Source organism: Stegodyphus dumicola, chromosome 10 (genome assembly GCF_044657685.1).
Source record: "Stegodyphus dumicola isolate Sdum_Otavi_A_Nest chromosome 10, ASM4465768v1".
Taxonomy (NCBI): Eukaryota; Metazoa; Arthropoda; class Arachnida; order Araneae; family Eresidae; genus Stegodyphus; species Stegodyphus dumicola.
This window is the reverse complement of record NC_140777.1, coordinates 11,164,208-11,192,132: the sequence shown is the minus strand read 5'-3', so window position 1 is coordinate 11,192,132 and position 27,925 is coordinate 11,164,208. Positions and strand designations below refer to the sequence as shown.

The following is a 27,925-nucleotide window of genomic DNA, read 5'->3' as shown; positions in this document are numbered from 1 at the left end:
AACCTCCAGTATATTTTGTCCTCCTGTTGTTTATTGCATGTGGAATGTGTTAGTTTGTTCATTTTATTTTCAGCCAGTATTTCACAAGGTCAAACTCTTAAATCTTCCAAGTAAATCCTCCGTTGAATTGTTATTGGCAGTATAGATAATGTGACTGTAAATGCCAGCTATGTTAAGCACTCTAAAAAATATAATGGCCATCTTCTGCATGTGCTGGAAGTGGAGTATGTACCACATACCTCATCCATCTTGTCCACTCCCGACTTTGTGGTGTAAAATGTAATTATGTTTAGAAGCTTCTTATCTCCTGTTGGCTTGTCAATAGAGTCGACTTCTAGGTGCATTAATACATGTATATTTTTCTGAAGCACATATGATACTATTATCATAATGTCTCTAAATCTAAATTCTGAACTTTTGTTTTCACAAACTGTTTTGGCATCCTTTTTTATTTTTACACATAGTTCCCACATACATCAATTTATTTTGTACCAGTTCTACCTTAAGTGGGGTACTCAAAAACCAGTTATATCTGGGCTAGAACCTAAACGGGCTGAGCTAGCTGCATTACTATGCTATTTTGTACTCTTTGATACCACATAAGGTCCTTCAGGCTGTTGGCATACACATATTTTGAATGCCAATGAGTACCATGTTTTGACATTGGCAATACATATTTTTATGTCATACTTTGCTGGTTTACTTGGTATACACTGCCAAAATGAGCAACGTCCTCTAAAGACAACCACCTGTTCATCAATAGTCTAATATTCAGATACTGAATACGCTTTCACACAGTTATTTTGAAAACATGTAAAATTATCCCAGATAGGAGCAAAAATGAAGAATAGTGATTATACATAATACAAAATAATTTAATTTTTACAACAAATAAATGTATAAGTACCAGAAACATACACACAAAAAATTTAAAACTTGAACTGCCAGTAGGACAGGATCTGTGAACATCCCAAGCAGGTTTTACATCTAGAAGGTAAAGAATGCTATTAATCATAAGCAGTTAAAAACTTCAAAAATATATAGATCAAATTACTAGATAACATTATCAAAAGCTAATATGACACAGCAGTGTAGCTAATCTTGAAATATGAAATATTTGATAAAAATAACATGTGGAGTTAAGGCAGTAAAATATATCTTGAAAATTTTTTAATTCTTACGAATTAAATTAGTGTTTCATAACTCAAAATCATATTTGCAAAAGAAAAATGTAATTTTGTAATCTTACTTAATATGTGAAAAATTAAATTTAAGAATTAGAATGTAAGATATTAATCTCTTATTAAATAATGAATTAAAATTAATGGGCTAAATAAGAATTCAATGAAAAGCTTATTTAAAGCAACTTGGTGTAGTTTTGGGGATTTTTTAATTGAAGAGAAAAAGAATGAGGACTTACAGTTGCAAAAAGTATCTATTATATATATATTTTACATTTTAAAAAGGTAGTTATTCAAAGAAAGTGTACCAATAAATCTACTCACAAACAGGTTTTTATTCCTTTTGTTCAGGTGAAAGTTTGTTGCTAAAGTTTTAAGATCAGAAAAAAAATTGGGCTCTTTCATATTAACCTGTGGGCTATCCAAGTAGTGTGATTTAGTGCCAATAATGAATGACCACTTCCTTTAGAATTCTACAGTGACTAGTGGCAACTGTTACCAAAATTTTCACTAACAATGGGCAAAATAATGCAGAAATGTTATCTCAGTTCCTTTCCATTGCAGGCTAATCAAGTGCATATTTTAAAACAAAACCAAAAATTTTGCAGTTTATTTATAAAAATCATTAGAACAAAAATATGTATGAAAAGGGTGGTGTTGTTTATTAAAAATATCAAATAATAAAATGCACCTAGCTGCCAGATTTGTCATTTTCTGAAAATTTGGTGACTTATACTAAGAGGCTGCACTAATATGTAAGGACCTAAATTTATGTGCTATATGGTATATGCAACAAAACAAAAACAGTGTATGTTTGTATAAATAGTCATTAGAAACAGACCTTTCACTGCTTAGTGTATGGAATATACAGTGGATGGACAAAAATATGGAAACACCTTGTGAAATGCATGTTTGAAAAGAAAGATTCATTTTAATGAAATATGTAGGTGACGCTGGCATTTTTGACTACTGACGCCACCTATACAACTTTGTAAATGTGCTAAACAGTTCAGTTGTTATCGGAGTACTGTTATGTGAGGTTGTCATTGCATTATGTCAGAGTTAACAGACTTCGAACGTGGACAACTTGTTGGAGCACGTATGGTAGGTGCTTCTGTAAGCAAGGTAGCCGAGGTGTTTAGTGTTTCAAGAGGTACTGTATCGGAGATTTATTCCGCATATTTGAAAAGCGGAAAAACATCATCTGCTAAATCACAGCGCGGACGAAAGTGTGTCCTGAGTGATCGTAACAGACGATCATTAAGGGCAATTGTGACAAAAAATAAGAAGACCACAGCTGCAAAAGTTACTGCTGAAATGAATGTTGTGTTACCAAACCCTGCGAGTACCAAAACAATTAGAAGGGAGCTTCATAAACAGGGAATTGCTGGCCGTGCTGCAATTGAGAAGCCACTCATCAGTGATGCTAATGCCTGTAACAGGAAAAGGTGGTGTTTAAGTCATAAAGCCTGGACTATAGAGCAGTGGAAGCGAGTAATATGGTCTGACGAGTCTTCTTTCACATTGTTTCCCACTTCTGGCCAAGTTTACGTCTGGAGAACGCCATCTCAAGCCTATAATACAAACTGCTTGTTGCCAAGAGTGAAACATGGCAGGGGTTCTGTTATGGTTTGGGCAGCCATATCATGGTTCTCTGCTAGCTCCATGATAACTGTGTCAGGGCACATGACTGCCAAGACTTATGTGAACATTTTGGCCGATCAAGTTCATCCCATGGTACAAACTTTGTTCCCCGATGATGATGGTGTCTTCCAAGACGACAAAGCTTCTATTCACACAGCTCACATTGTCCAGGACTGGTTTTTCTGAGCACGAGGATGGGTTTTCCCATCTTCCCTGGCCACCACAGTCACCAGACCTGAATATTATCGAACCCTTGTGGTCTATATTCGAACGGAAAGTGCGTTCTCGTTATCCACCGCCAACATCGTTATCTGAACTTGCCACCATTTTGCAGGAAGAATGGTATAATATTCCCTTGGCAAACATATAGGAACTGTATTTATCCGTTTCGAGAAGACTGCAAGCTGTTTTGGATGCCAACGGGTTTCCTACACCATATTAAGCAAAGAAACATGTTTTTTTAAAGGTGTTTCATATTTTTGTCCAACCCTGTATATCTTGTACTCTTTTAAGTCATCAGACAGCAATTAATGAATATTAAGTCTAGTAATTTTTAATTTGTGATACGATTAGTATTTTTTGTAATTAGTTTGATTTGATTTCTAAGATGTTTAAACTTTAAAAATTTCAGTTTCCAACAGGAAGGGTTAAATTAACTATTTATCTAGCTGCTAAAAAGGCTTTCTTTACAGCAAATTTTCTAAAAGTTTGATTTGGTTTATTTGATATGAGAAAGCACATGAGGGCTATGTGCATAAGAAGAGGGATGCCTTTGTGGAGGACATTTTAAGGAAAACTGGTTACTATCCATGTTACACATGCAGAAAACCATGAAAACGCCCATGCAGCCAGCCCATCCACCAATATTTAAATCCTCATTAAACTACCAGTATTCAGCAACATTAAGAACACTACTGGTGAACTGGCTTTTTGAAAGAAATTCCTCATTTGCATGCCACACAGTATAAAAATGAAGAAGTGCTGTCTTTCTGTTAAATATTAAAAGAATTTTCTTATCAGTGTCAATGCTAGAATATTTTCTGAAATGTGATTAATGTGATGACATTTAAAGAATGTCTTGCTAACATGATGAATGGATCTTAAAAATTTTTGATTTTTTATTATATATCAGGAGAGTTCAAATGAAAAGGTACGAAATGACACTATAGATATACTGAAGCCTATTCGCAAGTAATCACCAAAGGGCTGAGTACAACTATCTCGCTGTTTACCGAGCTGAAGAATTCGCTTTTTTCAGAATTCCTGTAGCTGTGACAAGAGCCAGTCCTCCCCTGTGTTCCTCAGCTCGTTGCCTGAGTTGAAGCGCTTCCCTTTGAGATGTCGCTTCTCACCAAGTCATTCACCTTATCGATGAGTTCAGCCGTGATTACTGTTTTTACCTGACCTGGTCTCAGGTCATCACTCGAACACTCCAAGCCTTTATGAAAACTGGCACTCTACTTTCTCACTGACTTATATACAGTCTGCTCCGTATACAGCCACCATCTAGCAATGAATATAGGCCGATTTAATTTCTTCCAAAGTAAGAAATCCGATTACATCTAGCTGCGCATCAATCGTTGAATTTTGCTATGTAAATGCTAAGATGCCATCACACACTGCTGCATCAGTTGGATGGAAAACACAACTGCCTGCTTCACTCCGGCATCATGAGCGGGCACTTGAACATGCATACAACCACATCAGACAGTCCATTTGCGACCTTAGATGTCTGATGACGTTAGAGCAGCATATTCAAATTTCAACCGGTTTGGTTGTTAAAACATTTCATATATTTTCATTTGAACAAATACCCCTTATATTTAATATTTTACTGTTTCTTGATGAGAAGGATCTTTGTAAGCTAAATTGTATTCATTCTGCTAGTATAACAATTTTAGTGCTATTAGCAGTGAATGAAATTTTACATATTATAGTTGTGTATATTCAAGTAGAAATTAAAATATTATATTAGTATGAAGTATTACAGTCAAAAGTCGTTAATCCCGACTCGTCGGGACTTCGGCGATTCCGGATTATAGATCATCAGTTTAAATCTCGTAAGATGGCATGCAGAAATTCTAAAATTAAAAATATGAAACCGTAATTTATGAAATAAAGAACAATTATGATCTAAAGGGTATCAAAATTTACAAAAAAAAAAAAGCTTAATATTTATTTGTTTACTTTATTAAACATTTCTTTCAATGTAAGTTGTTTAAATTGCTTCGTTTTATGTGATAATACTTTCTCTTTAATTCTATAAACAGACATAATTTCTTGTTCAGTTACAAAGTTCCGCTGTTCAAGTCCCGTTAATTGCTGTGCCGAGAATACCGACTAACTTGTCAATCAAAATTCTTTCGTTTTCACTAACCTCTCTGTCACATTCTTCATGTCTTTATCCAATTTTGCAGCAATTCCACTTTTTGTTTGTTGGACATCGAAACATACTTTCGTTTTGTAGATCCTTTGGAAGTTCCAGCATCTGAAATTCTGTTTGACATAATCGAAAGTTCAAGTTTACTTTTATAAAATTGCTCTTACAGTCTGCAAAAAATAATAAGCGGGATCCAATTCGAAGTTTAAGGAAGAACGCAATCATTAACATTAACTGAAATAGATAATTAGATAATTTTAGCTTACACCGTCCGTTATACATTAAACGTGCAGGCGAAAACGTATTCTGCACTTGCGCACACACATATGCGTAGTCAAGGTCTAACGCGCACGCGTAAAATGCCTGTGCGCATGTGCCAACGCGGCGCATGCGCAGAAAGTTTTTAGCTTTGAGGTCCGGATTATAGATCATTCCAGATTATGGGTGTCCGAATTAACGACTTTTGACTGTATATGATTGATTGTTGCAAATATAAATATATATTTAAAAATATAAATAACAGCAGTACATTGATATTATCTGCTGCCAGGTTCTTCAGTTGATGCTAAGATATGTAGTTTCTAATTCTACTTATCTGAACATCATCTGAACTACTTCAGTTTTGAGAAAAAGAGAGAACTGTGGGTGATAAATCTAATTGTCTGTCGCCCTTCTTTTACTGCCAACCTCTTGAGAGAACTTTCAGTTTGACAGTAAAGTCATGCCTCCAAGGTACTATGCACATAAAAACATCCATGCCGTCTCTGAGATTTGAGTCTGGGTCTAGCTGGCATTCCTACCACCATGTTAACACATAATGATGCTACAGTTAAGTGATAACTTGCCAATATAAGTCTCCTTCTCTGTTGTAATCTGATTCTGAATCTTTGCCATTTCGCATGCTTGGCCATCTGTTATCAGTTTCAGTGGCGTAGCGAGGGGGGGCAAGTAGGTGTATGATCTCGCAGAGGGGCGCCAAATGGTCTTCAAACAAGATTTTCATCATATCACTGTTTTTTTTTTTTTTTTTTCTTTTCCCAGGGAAGGGGGCTGCCAAAAGGTATTTTGTCTTGGGCGCAAGTTATGCTCACTACTCCACTAATCAGTTTAATGTATTCTAATTTTTATTATAAGAACTAAACATTTCTTAAATTGCATCAGGAGCTGAGCATGACAGGTAAAGTTATCATAGTTTTGGAATAACTGAAAAGTTTGCAGTACCAAATAGAGGGAGAACCAAAGCTCTAGATCCCAGGAAAGGCTACTTTTGTGTCAACTGAAGTTCTTATTCACAGATAATACCGTAATTCCCAAAAACTTTCTTGTTTCCAAATTTAAATGCACTACCTTGCTTAAACAAATATAATTTTCAAAAGAAAAATTGGTAATGTAACAAATATATATACTTACAGGGTAATCCAATAAGAAAAATTGTGCCAGGTAATTCTTCCATGTTCTCATTTAAGATCTTTTACTGCTTGAATCTGATATACATCTAAAAAGTGAATTTCTGGAGTTTAGAAAAAAAAGTATTCTCCATGGTTTTTTGAAAGCATTAAATATTCTTGTATTCTGCTTTAATAAATATCATAAACTTCTGAGGCAGTTTAATTATTTAAGTCTCTGTGTTTGATTTAATAACTGTAATTCTTTCAGGTTGTAGTGCTTGGTACACCAGCAGAGGAAGGTGGTGGTGGCAAAAAAACTCTCATTGAAAAAGGTGCATTTAAAGATATCGATATAGCATTAATGGTTCATCCCAGCCCAGATAATCATCTTTACCCACCATTCATTGGCATTCAGAGGGTATGTTTTATTGTTTGGAGTTTTAAATTTATTATATAAAGGCCAAAATAATAATAATAATATATAAGAAGTAATTTATCAACAAATTTTCAAGCACAATTGCAGAAATTTCCACAGTCTGAGAATGAAGATGAAAAAAAATATCCTGATTATTTTAAAGATGTATTAAGTCTGTATTAAGTAAGTTTAAAGATGTATTAAAACTGTTTCTTTTTTCTTTTGTTTGCTTAATTTCTTTTATACATCGTTTTAGATTTATTATAGTATTTGAATAGAACATGTGGCAACAATAAGATAATTCTTAAGATGATATAAATTTTGTGCATTCTGAGTTAAAAAATCAATGAAATGTAACACTGAAGTGAACCTAGGGCCAGAGTGACGCTATGGTAAACACATATAGTGAATTTTAAAGAATGCATTTATTCTGTTGTGGCTTATGCGCTATTGAAGAAGTAGATTTAATTCAGTCCAATAAGTTTAAATGAAATGCAAGAAAAAATGGGTATAATTTAGTATTCCGTACAAGCAAGTCATGTGGTGCACACATCAGATTTTTTTACTTCCTTGTACGAAGTAAAAAGGAAGTATTGTAAGCGCAAAAAGTTTCAAGCATCATATTTAAACAAAAATGTCCATTTTGACCGCTATTGAATGCAATTTAACGATGTTTTTGCGGGACATCTGTACGTATGTATCGTACATAACTCAAAAATGAATAGCCTCAGAACGTTGAAATTTTGTATGTAGGATTGCTGTAACATGTAGATGTGCTCTTTGTATTTTGGTTGCAATCAGCTTCGACAAAAGTACATAAATATAAGTATATATATGTATTATATAAGTATATATATTAAATATAAGTATATACATATATATATATATGCTCTGTTACCCAGCTCAGTGATCTCAGTTTCTTTACTCTTATATGTTTGTAAATTGTTCATTTTTTGCTTTAAAAATGATTGAATTATGTTGTTCTTATCTTTTGGTTAAGGTTTTTAGGCCTTTAGTAAATCTGCATGCAATATTTGTAGAATTATCAACAATTTAAAAGTTGTTTAAGTACGGCTAAGTCTAATTATTTTTGCCAAGGCGACTATATTTGTTTACATTTCAAACAGAATAGCGGCTTTGTTCCCAATCTAGAGAAGCTAAGCTCGCAACAACAAAGATAATGCCTTCTTTTATTATTTCAAATCTGCAATTTTATTATTTCAAATTGCTTAATCCATTCTGGAATTTATTCGAGAAAATAACTGTTTGAGATTTATAAAGGCCCACCAGCGGCCGAGTGAGTAGTAGTTCGGTCCGAGGTTCGGATCCCAAGAACGGGCTGGCTGCATGGCCGTTTTCATAGTTTTCCCCATGTGTAACGTGTATACGAGCCAGTTTCCGTTAGAAAGTCCTCCACGAAGGCATTCCTCCCTCCTACTATTCTTAGGCAGATAGCCCTCGAGACTTTGCCATAACACACACACACACTAGGTTTAAGATTTACTTCATATTTTTTAATATATATATATTTTAAGTTTTTATGTATTTTTGCCTTGTCGGGAAATGAGAACCGACTTAATTGAATGAGCAATATTGAATCGTCTGTGAAAACTGTTTCTTTTTTGTTTTGTTTACTTAATTTCTTTTAAACATTGTTTTAGATTTATTATAGTATTTGAATAGAAATTGTGGCGATGATTAGATTCTTCAAATGATATAAATTTTGTGCATTCTGAGTTACTGTGAAGTTGTGAGTTTGAGATTCTGAGAAGTAGATTTAATTCAATCCAATAAGTTTAAATGAAATGCAAGAAAAAATGCATATTATTTAATATTTCATACAAGGAAGTCATGGTATACACATCAGATTTTTTAATTTAAATGAAAGAGTTAAAGAAATATGTGTAAAGGGATATGTAATGTTATCTGTAAATTGCTTTGTTCGTAATAATATACTTGCATTTCTTAACAGGTCATTATAAAATATACTGGTAAAGAAGCTCATGCTTCTGGTTATCCATGGGAAGGATTGAATGCTCTTGATGCTGCTGTTGCCTGTTATAATAATGTTGCACTTCTTCGACAGCATATCAAACCCACTTGCAAAATACATGGTAAGAAATTTAATAAAATATACATATATATCTTTTTCTCCTCCCCTTTTCTCAATAATATATCAGACCCATTTGTTTTTTTAATATGCTTAATAAATATTGTTAAATTTTTCTGAATGCTTGTTTAGATCTGTACTTTGGCAGGGGTGTATATATGAACTATGTTTCTAATTCAGATCTTCCTCAGTCGGAGTTTGATTATTTTCTCCTGCTATCCTTAGGAAATTGAGAAATGTAACTACTAGGCATTGCATAAGGCAGGAAAAGCTTTGGAACAGAATTTTATAATCTCGTAAAACTATCTTACTCTTTTTACCACCAATTCCTCCCTTTTATCTTCTATGTGATATTTTGTTTAGAGAAATAATTAACTAAAGAGATATTTCTATGTTTAGAAAAATCTTTACTATGTTGCTGCATAACAGAAAAGATTTATTTAATTATTCAATTTGAACACTATTAATTTCAAATGAAATACAGTACAAAGTCCAAAATCCAGATGTCCATTATCCAGAATGATATAAAATCTGGACCTCAAAGCCACAAACATTTTTTTGTGTGTGTGCTTTATGCATGCGCATTTGATTTTTCCATCCATAATAAAACATGTAGAGCTTTTCACTTAAAAATTCTGATTCATAATTTCACTTACCCACTAAATAAAGTACCTCGTTATGGAAAAGCAATCACGGAAGCATAAATTTATGAGATTAATAATTTGGCTCTGTAGCTGAGTATCTGCTTGACATACATCTCAAACTGAAACATTCACCTATTTTACATCCCCGTCGCGGCAGTCATTATTTATTATATTTTGCTTTCATCATCACATGTTTATCAATACATGACAGCTTCAATAATAACTCAGGCAGTGATGTCTAAACTTTTTTTTATATTAGGAATTGAATAACAAGAGTATGGCAACTTTTTATGCTAACATTACGCATGGCTATGATTATAAATTTTTAAATGCTGTAAGAAATGTTGATGAGGAAAAATTCAACAAAAATTTTTCATATGCTAAAAATAGATTTTGTTAATGAAACTCATAGGCCAAAAGATTACATTTAGTGCTATTTTAATTAAGAATAACTGATATGTTATTCACCATAAACCCAGAAGCAGCGGCAGAATATGTTGGCACCGGACGGCAGAATTTAGGGAAGACAGAATTTTTGGAATTTGGGGAAGCACCGAGTGGCTAAATTAAGGAATGAGAAGTTTTTATGATTTAAGGAAAGCACTGGGATCCAAAGTTTAGAACTTAGGAAAACGCTTTGTAGCAGAATTTAGGACCCATAGAGACTGCACCAGGCGGTATCTAGCGGCCTGCCCTAGATAAAGTCTTAAGTATATGTGGGAGTTTATTTATTCAGGACTCATTAGTTTTAAGCATGTACAAGAAGTAAACGTAGGTATAGTAAATAACTAATACAATTCAGGCTTAATTCAATACACAGTAGGAGCAAGACAAAATTTAGCGAAACAACTTGGCTTTTATCGCCAATCGTGTGATACACAGCCAGTAATGTATAATGGATGCTATTAAGCTAGGCTAAAATTTTCTTTACTAATTCTAAAGTATTTCAGTTAATGTAACAAGCTACGCTGCTCCCTAATCTTCTAATTTGATCCAGCTCATTATTTTTTGCAGACTGTTATTATTACGCCAATTTTAAAAAAACTAAGCTTGAACTTTCGATTATGTCGGAAAGAGTTTCCAATTCTAGAGCTGCCAAAGGATCTACAATCCGTCTCAAAATTATGCGAGGAGTATGGCATTAGAAAGTCAACTGTATATGACATAAGAAACATGAACTTTTTGAATTTTTTGTGGAAGCAACTTAAACAACTTACATTGAAAGAAATGTTTAAAAATGTAAACAAATAAATATTAAGCTGTTTTGTAAATTTTGATACCCTTTAGATTAATTGTTCTTTTTTCATAAATTATGATTTCATATTTTTAATTGTATAAGTTATGCATGCCATCTTACCAGACTTAAATTGATGATCTAATATCTGGAAAAATAAGGAATTGCCAAAGTCGCAACGAGTCCGGATTTTGGACTTTGTGCTGTACTTAATGCATTTTGAGAGATGAACAGTATAATTCCTGTTTTTTAAAAGAATTTCGTATGTCCCACAACATAATACTTTGATATATTTATTTAGGGAAAAGCTTATTAGATAACACAGCTGATTAAAAATTCAATTTTTTTTTGTAATTTAATACATATTGAATATCAAAAAATATGATTAGTTTAAGACATATTAACTTTCTTAAGGTTTTGGTTAAGAAATACTTTCCTTATATTTATTAGCATTTGAGAGAAATGACGTAAAAGAATTAACAAAGAAAAGTCCAATTGCCAAGGATATAAGTATCTTATCATATGAAAAACTGGTTAAAAGAAGGCTGCTAATAATCTGTCCTGATATTTGCCTTTTATAATAAGATGTTTGAAAAAGATGGCCACATGCTTTTATACCTTAAATATATACAATAATATGAGAATGTTAATTTCTGCCTATAATATAAAAATCAAACTGAATAATGAAGATTAAAATCACGTGTTTGGAAGTGTTTGTTATTAGCGGGGGGGGGAGCGTTAACCTAGGAGGGCTATTAGTCTCAAAACAGCAGTGTCGAATCACTGAAATCGTTGAATGACTGTGGCCACCAAATATTATCACCCTAAATTACGTTTAAAGAAATTAAATACTAAAGAATCTGCAAGAATTATGCAAGTCTCTCACATTGTGAAACAAGAACGGTTCCTAGAGCCACCCAATTTTGAATAACGTAGTCCTCCATCCGAGTATGGGCACCTGGAAGCCCGAATTTTTATTTGTTTTATTATCTATTTCATATTTTGTAAAACTTTAATGAATTTTTCATTAGCAAACTCGACGATTTGAAAGTGAGCAGTAGCAACATTGTATGGAATAAAGCATTTTTATCTCCAGCATACGAGAATGTCTATCGGAAATTCTAAAGGTTTGTTGCTCTTAATAGTTTTAGCCCCCAAATGCTCTCAAAATGTATATGTGTGTGTAAATGAAAAAAATTACCCTTTGGACATAATATATAATATCTGAAAGCTTTTATTCCCCCCTTAAATTTTGCTGAAGTTTTCTTGAATGGCCTACCAACTTCGTAAGTTAGGCTTCCTGTTTTGCCTTTTCTTTTTCTCACCTCTTTTGTGATCTGCTTCCTTTATTTTTCATGCAGGATTCATCTCTTAATGATTAAAACTCACCTGCAGATGAATCCAACATGAAGGACAAAGACAGGAAAGCAGAAATGATGAGGGGAATGAAGAAAGGGTGAAACCGTATTTACATTTCATTTAACAAAGTGAATAGGTCATCCTTAAAAAGTTCTCACAGAATTATATAAATTAAAATTGTTGAGTTTATATATTGAAAACTTGGGCATTTCAGGGCAACAGAGTTAATTTAATTTTTTGAACAATCAAAGCATTTTCTTGTATTTTTCTATTTTAGAGATTATTAAGAACTTATTTGTCTTTAATTCTGATATTCTTCTTAGGATATGCAAGACAAAATTTAATTTTGTAATAGGTCTTAAAAATCTTTCTTTTAACATGGTTATTGACCGTAGCTTTAATACTCTCTTCTTTTATGTTACTTCTGGCTTACATTTTGGCTCCTCTGTATAGCAAAATATGTTGATCATTTGTCAGAAATTGTTGAAATGTACATTTTGTTATTTTTTGTTATCCATCAATGGCATGTTTTTTTTTTTTTTTTTTTTTTTTTTTTTTTTTTTTTTTTTTTGTGTGTTGTCTAATTTCCTATACAAAAATAATGTAAAAAATCAGTTACTTGTTTATTAATATGTAACTATGAGCTCATTGCCAAAAATATCATGACTGCAATTTCTGCAAATATTGAGTAATTTTAGAAGTTTTTTTTTTAATTCTTCCAGAGAACAAGATTTTTTTGTACTTGTTAAATGTTCTCTCTCCTCTGTTCCCATTTTTATAATTTCAATATCAACTTTAATCTAATTAGAGAAAGATTTATATTCTCAAACCATTATGTTTTATGGTAACGTTTTGACACAAAAGATTTAAGTGAATGTAAAATAACATCTCTTTTGGCACATATATTGGTGCATATATTTTTTATTCTTGTTTATCTGGTACAAAATATGGTATTTTCTTGTTTTGAATCCAGCACTCCAGCAAGTCACCGATTATTTGCGACTACTTTTTCACCTACCTAACATATGAACAGTGGGCATTTTAAGAATGTGGCTGTATGTTGAAAATTATATAAAACAGCAATGAATTAAAAAAAATTTAAATGCAAGAAATACCCATAATAAAACAGGAAAAATTATATAAAATATACATCCATAATGAAATGCTCAAAATTTCATAAAGAAGTAACAAATTAGCTAAATTAAAAATGCAACAAACATCTACAATAAGTTACTTAACTTTCTGTTTTCTTAGTCAGTGTGTATAGTGGCCCGTTTTAAATTAGGAAAGAAATCAGATAATTGCAGAATTTTCAACATTGCAAAGCAAACTGGCACTGCTCTATATGTGCATACCCAACTGTTTCAACTTACTCTTTGTTGGGTAATCTTCAATAGTACATTTTGATACAATTCGATTGTTTGCTTCATGGAAATTGCAGAATGGCACCTGTTAAGGTGCATAATAATGTGTGTAATGGCACTGTGTGTGCACAATTATTAGTGGACTGCTAGATAAAGTACATGCTCATTATATATTTGGGGATATATCACTTTGGTCAGTGATTCTTCTCACTGCCAGGAAAACAATGCAAAAGTACCCTAAATTAAAAAAGTTTGAAAACTCCTGATTTAGTGCAAATTCTTGTCTGCATTGCACCATTTCTTTTGATAAGCTTATCCCAGTGAAAAGTCCTCAAGATAATTTTTATTCATTTTGTATTAATTTTTTCTGCATTTAACATCATGCATTTATTAGATTTGCTATGAAATGAAGCAGAAGCAATTCATTACTTCCAGGCATGTTTTTGTCAAAAGAATCATGAGTGTTGCAATTCTTACACATTGAAACTATGCATTGTGAAAAATATATGAATCGAATGTAATATCAGCAACAGCCAATGAACTGGTTCTAGAGAAGTCACTTGCCTTCTTATTTAGCAGAGTTCGTATGGAGGTAAGGACGAGCTTGGGATTTGAGAAGAATAGTAATCTGATGAGAAGTGCCAAACGATGCTTCTGGGAATCAGAAAATGTGTTTCATCAATCTGCTAACATCAAAAATATATTTATCACCAGCAGGCATCGACAGGTTGTTGCTAGTGTATGCAGCAGGTATTGGTAAATAATATATATGCAAAAACTTTTTCCCTTGTTTATTCACTTGGGAAATATTATAAATGGACTCAAATTCTTGTTCAGTGATTAGTGCTATGCAAGATTAATGGAAAATAATATATTGCATGTGCAGGAATTTCGCATGAATGTGCAGAATGGCTGAATATTGTTTATCTGTTTCCGAGTTATCTCATATTTGGCACAGGGAGCAAAATTGTTATTTTGTATTCCAGTTACAAGTATATTCATGTGAATTTATTTACTGATAAAAGTAATCTCTAATATCTGTGTTTAAATTGTAAAACAGTTAAAAAATAAAGCATAAAATTCCAGATAGGATCTTGGAGCATATGAACAGATGCACCATATCAGTTTGGCAGCATATATTTAAAATATGTGTATGATAAAAATGAATAAAAAATTGGATATAAGCCCATAAAGACAAGAGCAAAAATGAAAAAGTGGATAAGGAAGCAAGAAAGTAACTCGGACAAGATAGATTTTAAAGTGCCACTCTGTGAAGAAATGATCAAACATAGACAGTTTCAGCTTAACCCGAAATCAGAAAGATCAGACTTCAAATTTTATATTATTTTATAATGTGCATTTGCTTACCTATTTTTCTTTAAATGTTGTATTTGTGCTTACTTTGTTTTTCTCAACATCTGGGCTAAGACAAGAACTGTAATGTGTAACACAGTGTGAAGTATTATGCTGTACTTAGTTATTTATAACTAAAAATGAATTTATATTTTAAGCTACATGTTTAGAAAAACTTTCATTCTATGGAAATGTAATGAATATTAAATATTATTATTTACAAAACTGGAAAGATGATTAATCTTAATTGAGATTTTCTACAGATATTTATAACTCTAAATATATTTTGCAGGTGTCATTACAAAAGGTGGAGAAGCTCCCAACATCATTCCTGGTCACACTGAAGTACAATTTTATTATAGGGCCCATTCAAGTAAAGAAATGGAAAATCTGAAAAAAAGACTCGAAGCTTGTTTTAAAAGTGCAGCACTAGCCACTGGGTGTGAAATTTCTATTACTTATGATGATTCTAATGCGTATGAGAGTCTCATAACAAATAGAGTTCTTGCTGAGTTATATAAAAAATATGCTACAGCTTTAGGTAAGTGACATTTCAAATTTTATGTTGGTATTTAAATATAATTTCTTGACTTTAATATCGGTACTTGGTTATTGATAATTTAATATGCTGATTAAATTATACTCTTCAGAATTTTACAATTTTCGTCAATAATACATTATTGTGTGTAATTTGCAGTTCCTGATGAAATCTATGTTATCAGTTATTTGATTTCTAACTATTTGATTTTCTAATTTTAGTGCTACACTTCTAAAATTCTGATTTCTAGGAAACATATTTTTTAACATGCCACAATTGCAATGGGTTTTTACATACTTTTAGGAAAATTTTGATAAAGAATTTTAAAAAAATGCTTTTGAATAAAAATTTCTGGCAACAGCTTATTATTTGAAATGAGAAATATCATCTGCTACTCTTAAATTTATTTTTCTTTTAAAATGTCTGATGTAAACAAGTTGTGGTTTGAAGAATATGTTTTATGCTTTCTGAGAAGAAATATTCCTGTCTCATAGTTAAAAAACACTGCAAAATGCATAGCATTAAATTTTCAAAGTGCGAAATAAACAACATTATTAATTGGAAAGGAAATAACTGTCAGTCATTACTTCTACAAATAAAGAAGACTCCAAATGAATACCCAAAAAAGGTATACTTTGTTTCTAATGTTACATCGTTGGTAGCAAGAGAAAATTCACCAATGCAGAAATCAGTTGCAAAGTCATTAACCGCTTAATGGCTGAATTTATATTAAAAATTATGCCAAAAATCCCTGAATTTTTTTCACTAGATGTAGCTTTGTAAGGTGCAAAAAGAAACGATTTTTTCGAGGGAAAACGCAAGCTATTTATTATGGTTCGTGACATTATCCGAATTAACTGAGGCTTCATTGAAGCAGCCAAAAAAGAAACACAATCTAGCCAAAAGTAATACAAATCTGTTGTCAAGGTAATAATCTGTACATATAATAAAAGAAAGAATATGCTAATATACCCAGGACTACGAAATTTGGTATATAGGTGCATATAGACAAGAGCCAGTGCACCTTGAAGCAATTTTTTTTTTTTTTTTTTTTCAAAATTTGAATCGGATTTTTTTTTTATCACATCATTTTGAACAGTTTCATTCTTTTAGAAATGGGGTTTTGGCAACAGTTTTTCATTCAGTTGTATACTGGACTGCTGACTGGCTTATTCACAAAGCCTACAGACCGTTTCTTCTGCTGTTTGCTCCGATTGGTTAAAAGAGGTAGGGTTACAGAATTTGGTGCTTGGCGACTTTTGGTTCATCGCCTTTACAATTTGTATGTGAGCGTCGTGTACCAAAAAGTGAGCATAGCCCACCGGAGAAGCCGCAGTCCAGTGGTAACGAGCGCGAGAATAATTCTCAGACTTCTAAGTCACCGGTTCTATTCCCCACTCGTAACTTTCATAAATTCTGCTTTATACGGATTTATTTTTATTTTAACTTTATTGAATGAATTTGTCATTATTTGTCTTTTCGCCTTCGGGAACGGTGTTAAAAATTAAACGCCTTTATTTTCTCTATTTTTGTTAATGTTCATTTTTCTTATTTTTATTTAATGGTTTGTACTCTTTGTAGTAGGTACCAGTAACCAAGATTACGATCCAAGATCCTGAAAAGCGTTTCAATAGATATAGCGCATAATGGAATAAAATATAATTTTAGTTATACTTACTCGTAAAAAGAATAGGTATCAGACACCCTTAAATGTTTACTGAATGTTTTCATTAGGTTAATTTTTTAATATTCCTTTATTTGTATAAATTAATGCGCTATTAAAATTTACACAATAGACTCTTCCTAAGTGAAATAACGAAAAAGTGCATATGCTGTCTCGATATAAACACCTTTTCTTGTAAAACAATTACGTACTTTTAAAAGTTAAAATTCTAACACAAATAAACTATTAATAAGTAGATTAGTATTAATCAGTAGATTATTTAAGATTTAATCCACACAATTCCTCTAAGCTTTCATTCATAAACTAAAAAAATATTGAATGAAATAAACGCTGTTTCCGTTTGTTTGCTGTTAATTACCACACTTACAGGGTGATAACTCGCCATTCCAAATATGACCGCCAAGCAGATGTTTCCTCCAATGAGAGCAGTCGTAGCGAAATTGTCTGTAGGCTTTGTGAATATGCTGCTGACTGTTGAAAATCAGTACTGTTGCCACTTGGAAAAAGAGGGCGATAATTGTGTAGTTTCTAAATTTAATGTTTCTCTTGGGTACTGAACGTTTGCTGAGAGAAGGCAACGGGATGTTGGTTAATTTATTTATTAGGATAATTAATATTTGTAAGGGATATTGCTTATTTCAATGTAATTTTGTTATATGTAATACTTTAAATTTTTTTTTTTTTTTTTTTTTTTGTTCTGCGCAGTTTTTTAATTTAACTTTTGGTGTTTCCTTCAGGCATTTTTTTAAACATGATGTGACACATAGCGGCACATTATGGTGTGCAACAGCGTTCTGATAATCAAACTGAATTTACAATTTACATTTATAGTGCAGCCACGTCGCCGACTGCAGCTAAGAGTCATGGAGAAACTAATCACAAAAGCCACTTCATTGAGAAAGTCATGGAGAAACTAATCACAAATTCCCACAGCTAAGAAAACACGTGCATGGCAGAGTATTGATGAACCAAACACAAAAGCCGCTTCCCACAGCTAAGAAAACATGTATAATAGAGTGTTGATTGCCATGCAACTTGTTAGTACAGTCAAAAGTCTTTAATCTGAACTCGTCAGGACTTCAACGATTCCGGATTATCGGTTTTTCCGGATTATAGATCATCAGTTTAAATCTAGTAAGACGGCATGCAGAAATTTTAAAATTAAAAATATAAAACTGTAATTTATGAAATAAAGAGTAATTATGATCTAAAGGGTATCAAAATTTACAAAAAAAAAAGCTTAATACAGTCAAAAGTCGTTAATCCGGACTCGTCGGGACTTCGGTGATTCTGGATTATCTATTTTTCTGGATTATAGATCATCAGTTTAAATCTGGTGAGATGGCATGCAGAAATTTTAAAATTAAAAATATGAAACCGTAATTTATGAAATAAAGAACAATTATGATCTAAAGAATATCAAAATTTACAAAAAAAAAAAAAAAAGCTTAATATTTATTTGTTTACTTTATTAAACATTTCTTTCAATGTAAGTTGTTTAAGTTGCTTCCTTTTATGTGATAATACTTTCTCTTTAATTCTATAAACAGACATAATTTCTTGTTCAGTTACAAAGTTCCGCTGTTCACGTCCCGTTAATTGCTGTGCCGAGAATACCGACTAACTTGTCAATCGAAATTTTTTCGTTTTCACTAACCTCTCTGTCACATTCTTCATGTCTTTATCCATTTTTTGCAGCAATTCCACTTTTTGTTTGTTGAACATCGAAACATACTTTCGTTTTGTAGATCCTTTGGAAGTTCCAGCATAGGAAATTTTATTTGACATAATCGAAAGTTCAAGTTTACTTTTATAAAATTGCTCTTACAGTCTGCAAAAAATAATAAGCGGGATCCAATTCAAAGATTAAGGAATAACGCAATCATTAACATTAACTGAAATAGATAATTAGATAATTTTAGCTTACACCGTTCGTTATACATTAAACGCGCAGACGAAAACGTATTCTGCACTTGCGCACACGCATGTGCGCAGTAGTCAAGATCTTACGCGCACGCGTAAAACGCTTGTGCGCATGTCCCAATGCGGTGCATGCGCAGAAAGTTTTTAGCTTTGAGATCTGGATTATAGATCATTCCGGATTATGGGTGTCCGAATTAACGACTTTTGACTGTATTTATTTGTTTACTTTATTAAACATTTCTTTCAACGTGCACATGCGTAAAGCATACATTATGCATAGTCGAAATTAGAAAATTGCAACTAGAAAACTATTTGATGTGTATTCGTGATATTTATAATGATGAAGAATTTGATTTAAGTCATATCAAAGACAGAGTACATCGAGATGAAATACTACATTTAGTAAGGAATTATAAGCTGAATAAAATAAAAACTTCTGCCCTGAAAATAAGGATAGTTCTGACAGATCAACTTCCAGTTCATTGCGCGCCGCGACTGTAGTTAACTTGTTTGTACAAAAATTGAAATGGCATCTATTCCCGAAATATCTCAAGCGTGGTCATTAAGGTGTGAAATACATCTGTAATGACAATAAATAAAATAATAAATCAAGATTACAACTTAAAAAGCTAAAAAACAATGGTCACTAGCTTTTGTCAAGGCATATGACACAACACAGAACAATATGTGGAACCAACCCTGCATGAAAACTATTCAGCAGGAGGTAAATTGAAATACATGGTGACTTTTGATGAAGGATGTTAAAATTGATGTTAAAATTACCTCAACATACTATTGAGAGAAAGTTTTAAGTTCGATATTTACAAAAGGAATTTCATTTCTTATCCCAATCACTTTCAAAGAGTGAAACTTCATCAAGACAAAGCCACAAGTCACACTTCAAAAAGTTCCACCACTGCATTCGCAAAAAATGAAGGCTGTTACAAGTATTGCATATATATATATTAAACATATTCCTGTGAAGTCCCCTGATATTTCACCTGGGGACTGCTGTGCCTTTGGTCTCTTGTAAAGATATCTTTTTAAGTGCATCTGATGGACTCTGGAAAGTATTGAAGAAGAATGGTAATCAATATCCCCAGGAAATTTTATGAAAAGCCCCTCTGTCATAGAAATCACTATGCGGACTTAAAGTCTAGGAAAAATGTTATCAGATCAAACATTTAAAAAAGTACTCTTTACATTTTAAATATTATTAAGCAGCCCTTAAAATCATTCTAAAGATATATAAGCACCCTCTTTCATATCACTGTACAAAAGAAAATATTTTATAAACAAAAATTGACATCCCAAATGGAAGCATTTCTTAGGTCTAGTTCATAAAGTTTTATACAACATTTATTACCTTTTTATAATAGATTAAGTTTGATTAAAAAGTATCATATTTACTCACATATTTTGCCCCTTTTGTTACTAATCTTACTGCTTGAAAATTTGGGGGGAGCAAGTATGCAGTATGCTTTCTTTCCTTTTTAGAAATTGGCTTGTTTCTGCATTACACACGGGGAAAACTATAAAAGTACCCATGCAGCCAGCCTATTTGCCTGGAATTGAACCCAGGTTGAACTACCAGTGTTCAATAACTTAAAACTCAGCCGCTTTTGGGCACATGTACTGTTTCTGAAGATGTTTAAATGCTAAACGTAGCATAATATTATATCAACACTAATATTATATTATGTATTTCAAAGGCATCATCAATTTCAATAAATTCTTTTTACTCACATGAAATACTATACTAGTTGTACATATACTGTTACCTTAAATCAGATGCTGAAAAAGTCTAGAGGAGAAATATGTGATTAAATACGGTAATCATGACTACCATTCAAAGAAGATCAATAATATTTCCTATTAGCCACTATTATCAGGGTAAGTGTTAAAGAATTCAGTAATATGTTTTAAAAATAGAAGTAATATGTTTTTAAATATACATTTAAGAATCTTTAAAATTTATGCAATTTTATGTAAATACTTTTTTTATTTAATTTTTGTGCATTAAAAATTAGATTCCAAGTTCCTTTTCGTTTTTCCATTGGTTCCTAGAATATTTTGGTCAAAATTCATAATGTTGTACATGTATGTTGTTTATGTGATTGATTTTACTCCTTACTCTATATATTTTGAACTCTACTGTATTTTTTTAATCTAAAGCCTGAGAGTTATAATCACTTTCCTTATATTAAATCTAATATATTCATTTAATTATTATTTAGAATTTATTAATTTTGAAGTATTTTACTATGTGAAAAATATTTGTAAATTTAGTTCCTTCTTTCTCTATTTTTGCTTTCATAACTGTCTTTGATAAATAATTTTTACAGAAAGTAAAAATAACTAAGTACAAACATCCATCCCACACTAAAAATAAAATGTAATTGAAGTAACACAATTTGTATTAAGCAATGCCCCATAGTGATAATAAAATCCTAGGGATGGACAACTTGTTAACACAAAACAAACTATCCTAATGTTCTCATCTCCAGAGCTATCGAAAGCCATTAAGGCAGGATACTTGAATTGTCCCATCAGACTTTACATTCCGAACCCACTGTGCTGTTTCAACAAGGTTGCCACACTACCTGGAAAACCGGAAAAAGTCAGGGAATTCGGAAATTGACCAAAAAATTCAGGGAAAAGTCAGGGAATTTAAGTGTTTTAGTCAAAATCTGGAAAAATCAGGGAATTTCATACAACGATCCCGCCAAAAACAGCGAGTTTTGCGCCGACGTCGGAAAAGATCACTTTTTGGCGAATTGTGTATCATGTGAGTGTGATTCGGGCAGCTGTCATAGAGCCAATTTTCGCAGCTCCAATCTGATTTGTCTTTTAGAAAGGCAAAACAAGTTTCCCGCAACTTTTGGTTTCCAGTAACCTCGAGAATCGCATGTGCAGTGCATGAACTAAAGAAAATACCTGTTCTCGTATAAAACAAAATGGGTTTAATCCTAGTATACGGTACCATGAAGGTTAGAATAAAAAAATATGTATTGTAAAGAAGGAAAACCTCTCTGCAACAGACGTGGCTCCGTTCCATCATAGAGGGAAACAGCTGTGCATGCGCGATATATCTGTCGCCAAAGCTCGAAACCAATGTCGAAGTTCGAAGGTCACGTTATCAAGAGTTCATAAAATGAACATCGTTTAAAATTTCTTTAAACTCTAAAGGAAAAGAAAATATTTTTTGGTGCAAGTAAATTAATTCATGGATTAGTTATTTTGAGGGGGGAACTACGAAAATCCGGTTTTAAAATTATTGCGAAAAATTCAAGAAAAAACATTCTTTGATAAAACGTTTCTTCTTGGATTTTTCTCAATAATCTAGAAACGGATTTTCGAAGTTTTCTTTTTTGTCAAAGAACGTTTCTTCTTTAACACGTGTTTCTCAATTTCCTGTACACATCGTGGAGAGGGAAATTCTGGCCGCCAGGTTCCATCGCCAAATCCCTTTTCAAATTTTCCCTCCGCTTTCTCGTGGCATAATAGCATTTACATGTATACAACCTTTTCTTCTGTACATAGACGTTCTGTGGTTAAAATAATCTCCATGTATGGTACAGCGGGATTTGGCGACATGGTGATGAGTAGTGAACGGGTCATTTTGTTCTTGGCGACAATTTTCAAAATCATGCAAAGGCCGTACCGTATACTAGGATTTTACCGCAAATTTTTTTTTTTTTTTTTTTTTTTGTTTCTTTTCTTTTTAATAAATACCTTGTCATTTTGCAGTAAAATAAAAAAATAGTAATCAGTCATCTAGGCTAACTATATTCGCTAAAATATCGTTGATTATTCTAATTCAGTTTTTAAGTACCGTAATTTTGCATGTATAGTCCGCATCATCGTATAGTCTGCAGACATGATTTTATATTTAAAAAAATTTAAAAATTGTCAGATAGTCCGTGGACTATACGTCCGAAAAATACGTTTTTTAATACAGCAATATTCCCATGCTTTTTAAACAAATCCTTTTGTTTTCGCCAATTTCTCACCACTTTCTCGTCCACTTCAAAATAACAGGGTAAAATCCTAGTATACGGTGCAGCCTTGGCGCGACTTTGAAAATTATCGCAAACACTAAAAATGATCCAAAGAACGTCTATATATATACTATACACGCATAGTATATGTACTATATACATAGTATATACTATGTTTAACTGTATATTTTCTTTGAATGACCCCTTAACTACTCATCGTATATGTCCCGTTTTCACTGCTCATCATAAAGTCGCCAAAAGTAGTCAAATCCCGTGTGCACTGGATACTAGGATTAAACCAATAAGGGCCCGCTTCTCTATTTCCATCTTTTTCAGTTTTCTCAACTACCTCTCAGCAGTAAATCTCCGGCGATGTTTCATCAACGTTATCGAAGATGAAAAACAAAATACTGTGCAACGTGCTATCCTCATGATAAGTGGTAATGAAATGTGACCTTCAACGCCACTCACTCGGTGTTGCCAAACCATGCTATAAGTAAACGAATCACGCTTTTTTTTCCGTACTCCAGGTACTTGCTACTATGGCTCCTAAAAACCGAGTTGATGCATCAACTACTTTTCCCCTTCCCGGCAGTTGCGCTAAAGCAGTGCGAAGGATACTTGGAATCTCGCGCTTTTTTTATATTTGATCATCGGCAGTTCATGACAGTGTGTTTTTTAAATTTCAACAATTTTAACCGTGAACAACCAGCGTATTATCCACACTGGTGGATAGTCCGCAGCTTCAAAAATTCTCATTTTAAACACAGATAGTCCGCGGACTATACGCGCAAAATTAAGGTAATTATCTTTATTTTTATGTTATTCATATCATTTAATGTTGCTTCTTCCCTCTAAATTTATTTATCATTAGTAAATAATATTTCCAAATTTCAGGAAATTTTCTCTGGCATAATCCTGAAATTAATTCTAGCAGTATGATGACATCACAAAATTTAATGCACATATTTTTTCCTTATGTATGCTCCGAAATAAATATAAAAATACCTTAATTTAGTAAAAAAATATCATTAAATAGATTTCTTTCTTTCATTTAGCTGCAGAATGTCTGCAAAAAAAGCCTTATTCCAGATTGGGCAGATTCTAATCTCAATCTTCAGTGGAGAAAACAACTCCTATTATAATTATATTTGTGTTTTCAAGTGTTAAGGTGCCTTTTAAGAAGACACCTCAAACAAATTAAATTTACCTGAAATCTAACCTAACTTTTAGCATTGCGTTGTGATTTATAAGAACCGGATTAGCCTCGTGTTGAACTGGTGATGATCATGAGTATTAATTAAATAAGACGTACAATTGTTATCCAATGTATATATCTTAAATTTTATTAAGTTTCTTAAGTGGAAAAGTAAACAAAATTATCAAACAAAGTGTACCAAGAATAATTAAGAATAAATGTCCTCTGGGATTTATTGAATAATTAAGTGAATTTGCTACACAGTACAAGTAATACAATAATTAATTTATCTCTTAGCACAGCCAATGTACATTACGCGAACAGACTGGAATTTTCTCGAAACATACCTGGAAAACCTGGAAAAATCACGGAATTTCATTCTCCTGTTTGAGTGGCAACCCTGTTTCAAGTATCAACGGTTTGGTCACGCAAAGGCCGCATGCCGTGGGGTCGCAGTTCTGTGACTGGTCATGAATGTCAAGACTGTATAGCCGATTCAAAATGTGTAAACTATCATGCTGACCATCCGTCATACTCACAAAACTGCCCTAAATGGAAAGAAGAGAAAGAAATACAGCATATTAAGATTACTAAGAAAATCTTCTATCCTGAGGCTAAGAAACTGTGTAGCACAGGTCAAGGTCAACCAAGACCAAACATTTCTTATGCTGAAGCCACCAAATCTGATCAATCAATAAGCACCCAAATTTCTCATTGTTTACAGAAAGAAACTCTTGAAACAAAAACAAATGGCAGTGAAAAATTTTTAAATTCTTTTCCTCCCAAACAGACAACAGAAAGTTCGGAGATAAAATGGGAAAAAAAAAAAAAAAAAAAAAACAGACATTTCAAAAAAAGAAAATTTAAAAGCTCCAGAAGCTCTGTTGAAGGAATTTTTTCTGACTTGATAGAATCCGAGATGGAAATAGAGGGAGGCATGGATCTTCCAAAACACGCCTTGTCTTGCAAAACAAAGAAACGTCATCAAAGTAATAAATGTTCTTAATGGCCACTTCATACTGTGGAATTGCCAGGGCTTCCACCAGGGTCTTGGCGTTATTAAACAGCTCTTAATGCATATCAACCTGTTTGTTTAGCGCTACAAGAACCTTTTCTCTTAGTTTTGCAAAAAAAGCTTTGTGGGGTTTCTTTGACAACCCTGCAAAGCTTCATAGATACTCAATGATAAGACAAGATTAACATGTCCAATAAATGTGCAAGTGGTGGTGCTGGTCTGCTTACCTCAATTAACTGTCCTCCAAGTACTCTCCCCATGGATGCATCTCTCCAAGCAATTGCTGGACAGTTGAGCATTCAGACATTGATTACCGTTTGTAGTATCTGTCTGCCTCCAAGTGAGAGCATTGCTGAGGGAGTTCTAGAGAATTTAATTGCCCAGCTACCAAAACCGTTTATTTTGGTTGGTGATTTCAATGGACGCAGTCCCCTGTGGGGTAGTAAAGACACCAAACCACGAGGAAAGCAAATGAACAGCTACTACATAGCCTTTGTCTTTGTATTGTAATGTATTTTGCAGTAATTGACAAAACAGATAATCTTCTTAATAAAACATAAATTTTATTTTTAGTTTACGGAGATAGATAATTTGTATACAAATCTTAAGTGACAAAATTTTCATACATCTACTAGCTGGTCAAACTTCAGAATCATAAATTTTAAACAATTTCTTCTGTCGCTGAGCAACGGTTACATCATACAAATATGGCGTTGCTACTTCAATAATTAATATAGTTATTTGTTAAATAACAAGATATTACAGTATCCTCAACAATACAGAAAACACATACTTTCATCAACCAACAAGGACTTTCCACTCAATTGACCTTACTTTTTTGAGTTTCCCCACAACTCCTACCATTCTTCTACTGTAATGTTGAGAAATATCCATTCAATAGCGATCATTTCCCTGTTATCATAAACTTCATAGGACAAAGACTTTATCTCTCGAACACCACGGTTTTTGTTAGATAAAGCTGACGGGGATTCTTTCTCACATCATGCCTGTTTCACTGAAGGGATATTGGTCATGCTGTGAAGACTCTTACAAGTAAAATCTTACAAGCAGCTGATATCTCTATCCCAAAAATGTCTGTGAATTTCCCAAAATACCTAAGGCCTTGGTGGAATTGAGAGTGCAAAGATGCCATCAGAAAGTAAAGGAAAGCCTGGAGCATTTTTTTGGCTATATCCCACTGAATCAAATTCCATAATGTTCAAAAGAGCTTAAAAAGTATGTCAGGTGCATTGGAAGAGTCAGAGGAATTCGTGGATCTTGTGTGTGTCTTCGATAAACTCCTCTATTTCATGTAAGGTGTGGGAAAGAGTTCAGAAAGTTTCTGGCATTTACAAAGATCACACACTCTCCATCTTAAAGTTAAATGGTACCACAATTACCAGTAGGGAAAGAATCACCAACACCATTGGACAGGCGTTTCCAGCTCCTTCAAATAGCAGTAACTCTCATCCTTTCTCTTTTCTGCAAAGATGCTCGTTGAAAAATATTTGCTTGATTTTAACTCTTCTACTTCTGAAATTTATAATCAAGATGTAACTATGCTAGAGATGAAAAGAGCTCTGTCACAGACAAGAAGATCATATCCTGGTCCAGACGGCATTATACAATGTTAAAACATCTCTCCTGTAAGCCATTAGCAGCCATCCTCTTCCTTTTCAACAGAAAATGGATTTAGCAAGTATTCCCCAATGCATGGAGGGCAGCTTTTATTATCCTAATCATCAAACCAGAAAAAGATCCTACAAATCCATCAAGTTACTGCCCCATTGCTTTAACTAGCTGTCTTGGCAAATTGCTTGAAAAGATTGTCAACACTTGCCCGGTCCACTATTTCGAGACAAATAACTGTATATCCCCTTATCAAAGTGGAATATTCTACTTTTAGAAACGGGCATCTGTAAAGCGTTCATTAAAAGGAATCACTTCATGTGTGTATTTTTTAATATAGAGAAAGCTTATGACGCCATATGGAGGTATGGCATCCTTCGTGACTTGTACAATAAAGGCTTATGAGGAAACCTGCTGATTTTTATTAAACACTTCTTACAGGATCAGAACTTTCATGTGAAAATTGGCTGTATACTTTCTGAGGAATTTCATCAAGAAGAGGGAGTTTTGCAAGGCAGTGTACTAAGTGTCACTCTATTTTGCATAAAAATTGTCTCAATCTTAAAACAGCTGCCTTCTACAGTTCATGGTATGCTTTATGTTGATGACCTGCAAGTTAGTTGTCAGGGAGCAGACATGAAATATGTCAAAAGGGAATTACAAACTTCCCTAAACAGAATAGTTAAATGGTCACAAGGCAGTGGTTTAGATTTTCTTTCCAGAGAATATTGTGTGCATGCATTTTTGTTGTAGCAAGATTCCTCATCCTGATCCCGAACTTTATTTACAAGATGTACTGATTCTGGTAGAAAAGGAGACAAAATTCCTAGGAATGCTGTTCAAGCATAAGTTAACTTCATAGCAC

The 27,925-nt window shown here is 33.0% G+C and overlaps 1 protein-coding gene across 1 annotated transcript in view; it reads left to right on the top strand.

Annotated features, from left to right (window-relative positions):
* The window catches only part of LOC118180004 (xaa-Arg dipeptidase-like), a 45,326-nt gene that overhangs the window by 10,998 nt on the left and 6,403 nt on the right, over positions 1-27,925 (top strand). Inside the window, exons 3-5 of the mRNA XM_085824623.1 lie at positions 6,862-7,011; positions 8,981-9,122; positions 15,365-15,613. Of these exons, the coding sequence (XP_085680749.1) occupies positions 6,862-7,011; positions 8,981-9,122; positions 15,365-15,613 (541 nt within the window). The remainder of the gene's footprint in view (positions 1-6,861; positions 7,012-8,980; positions 9,123-15,364; positions 15,614-27,925) is intronic.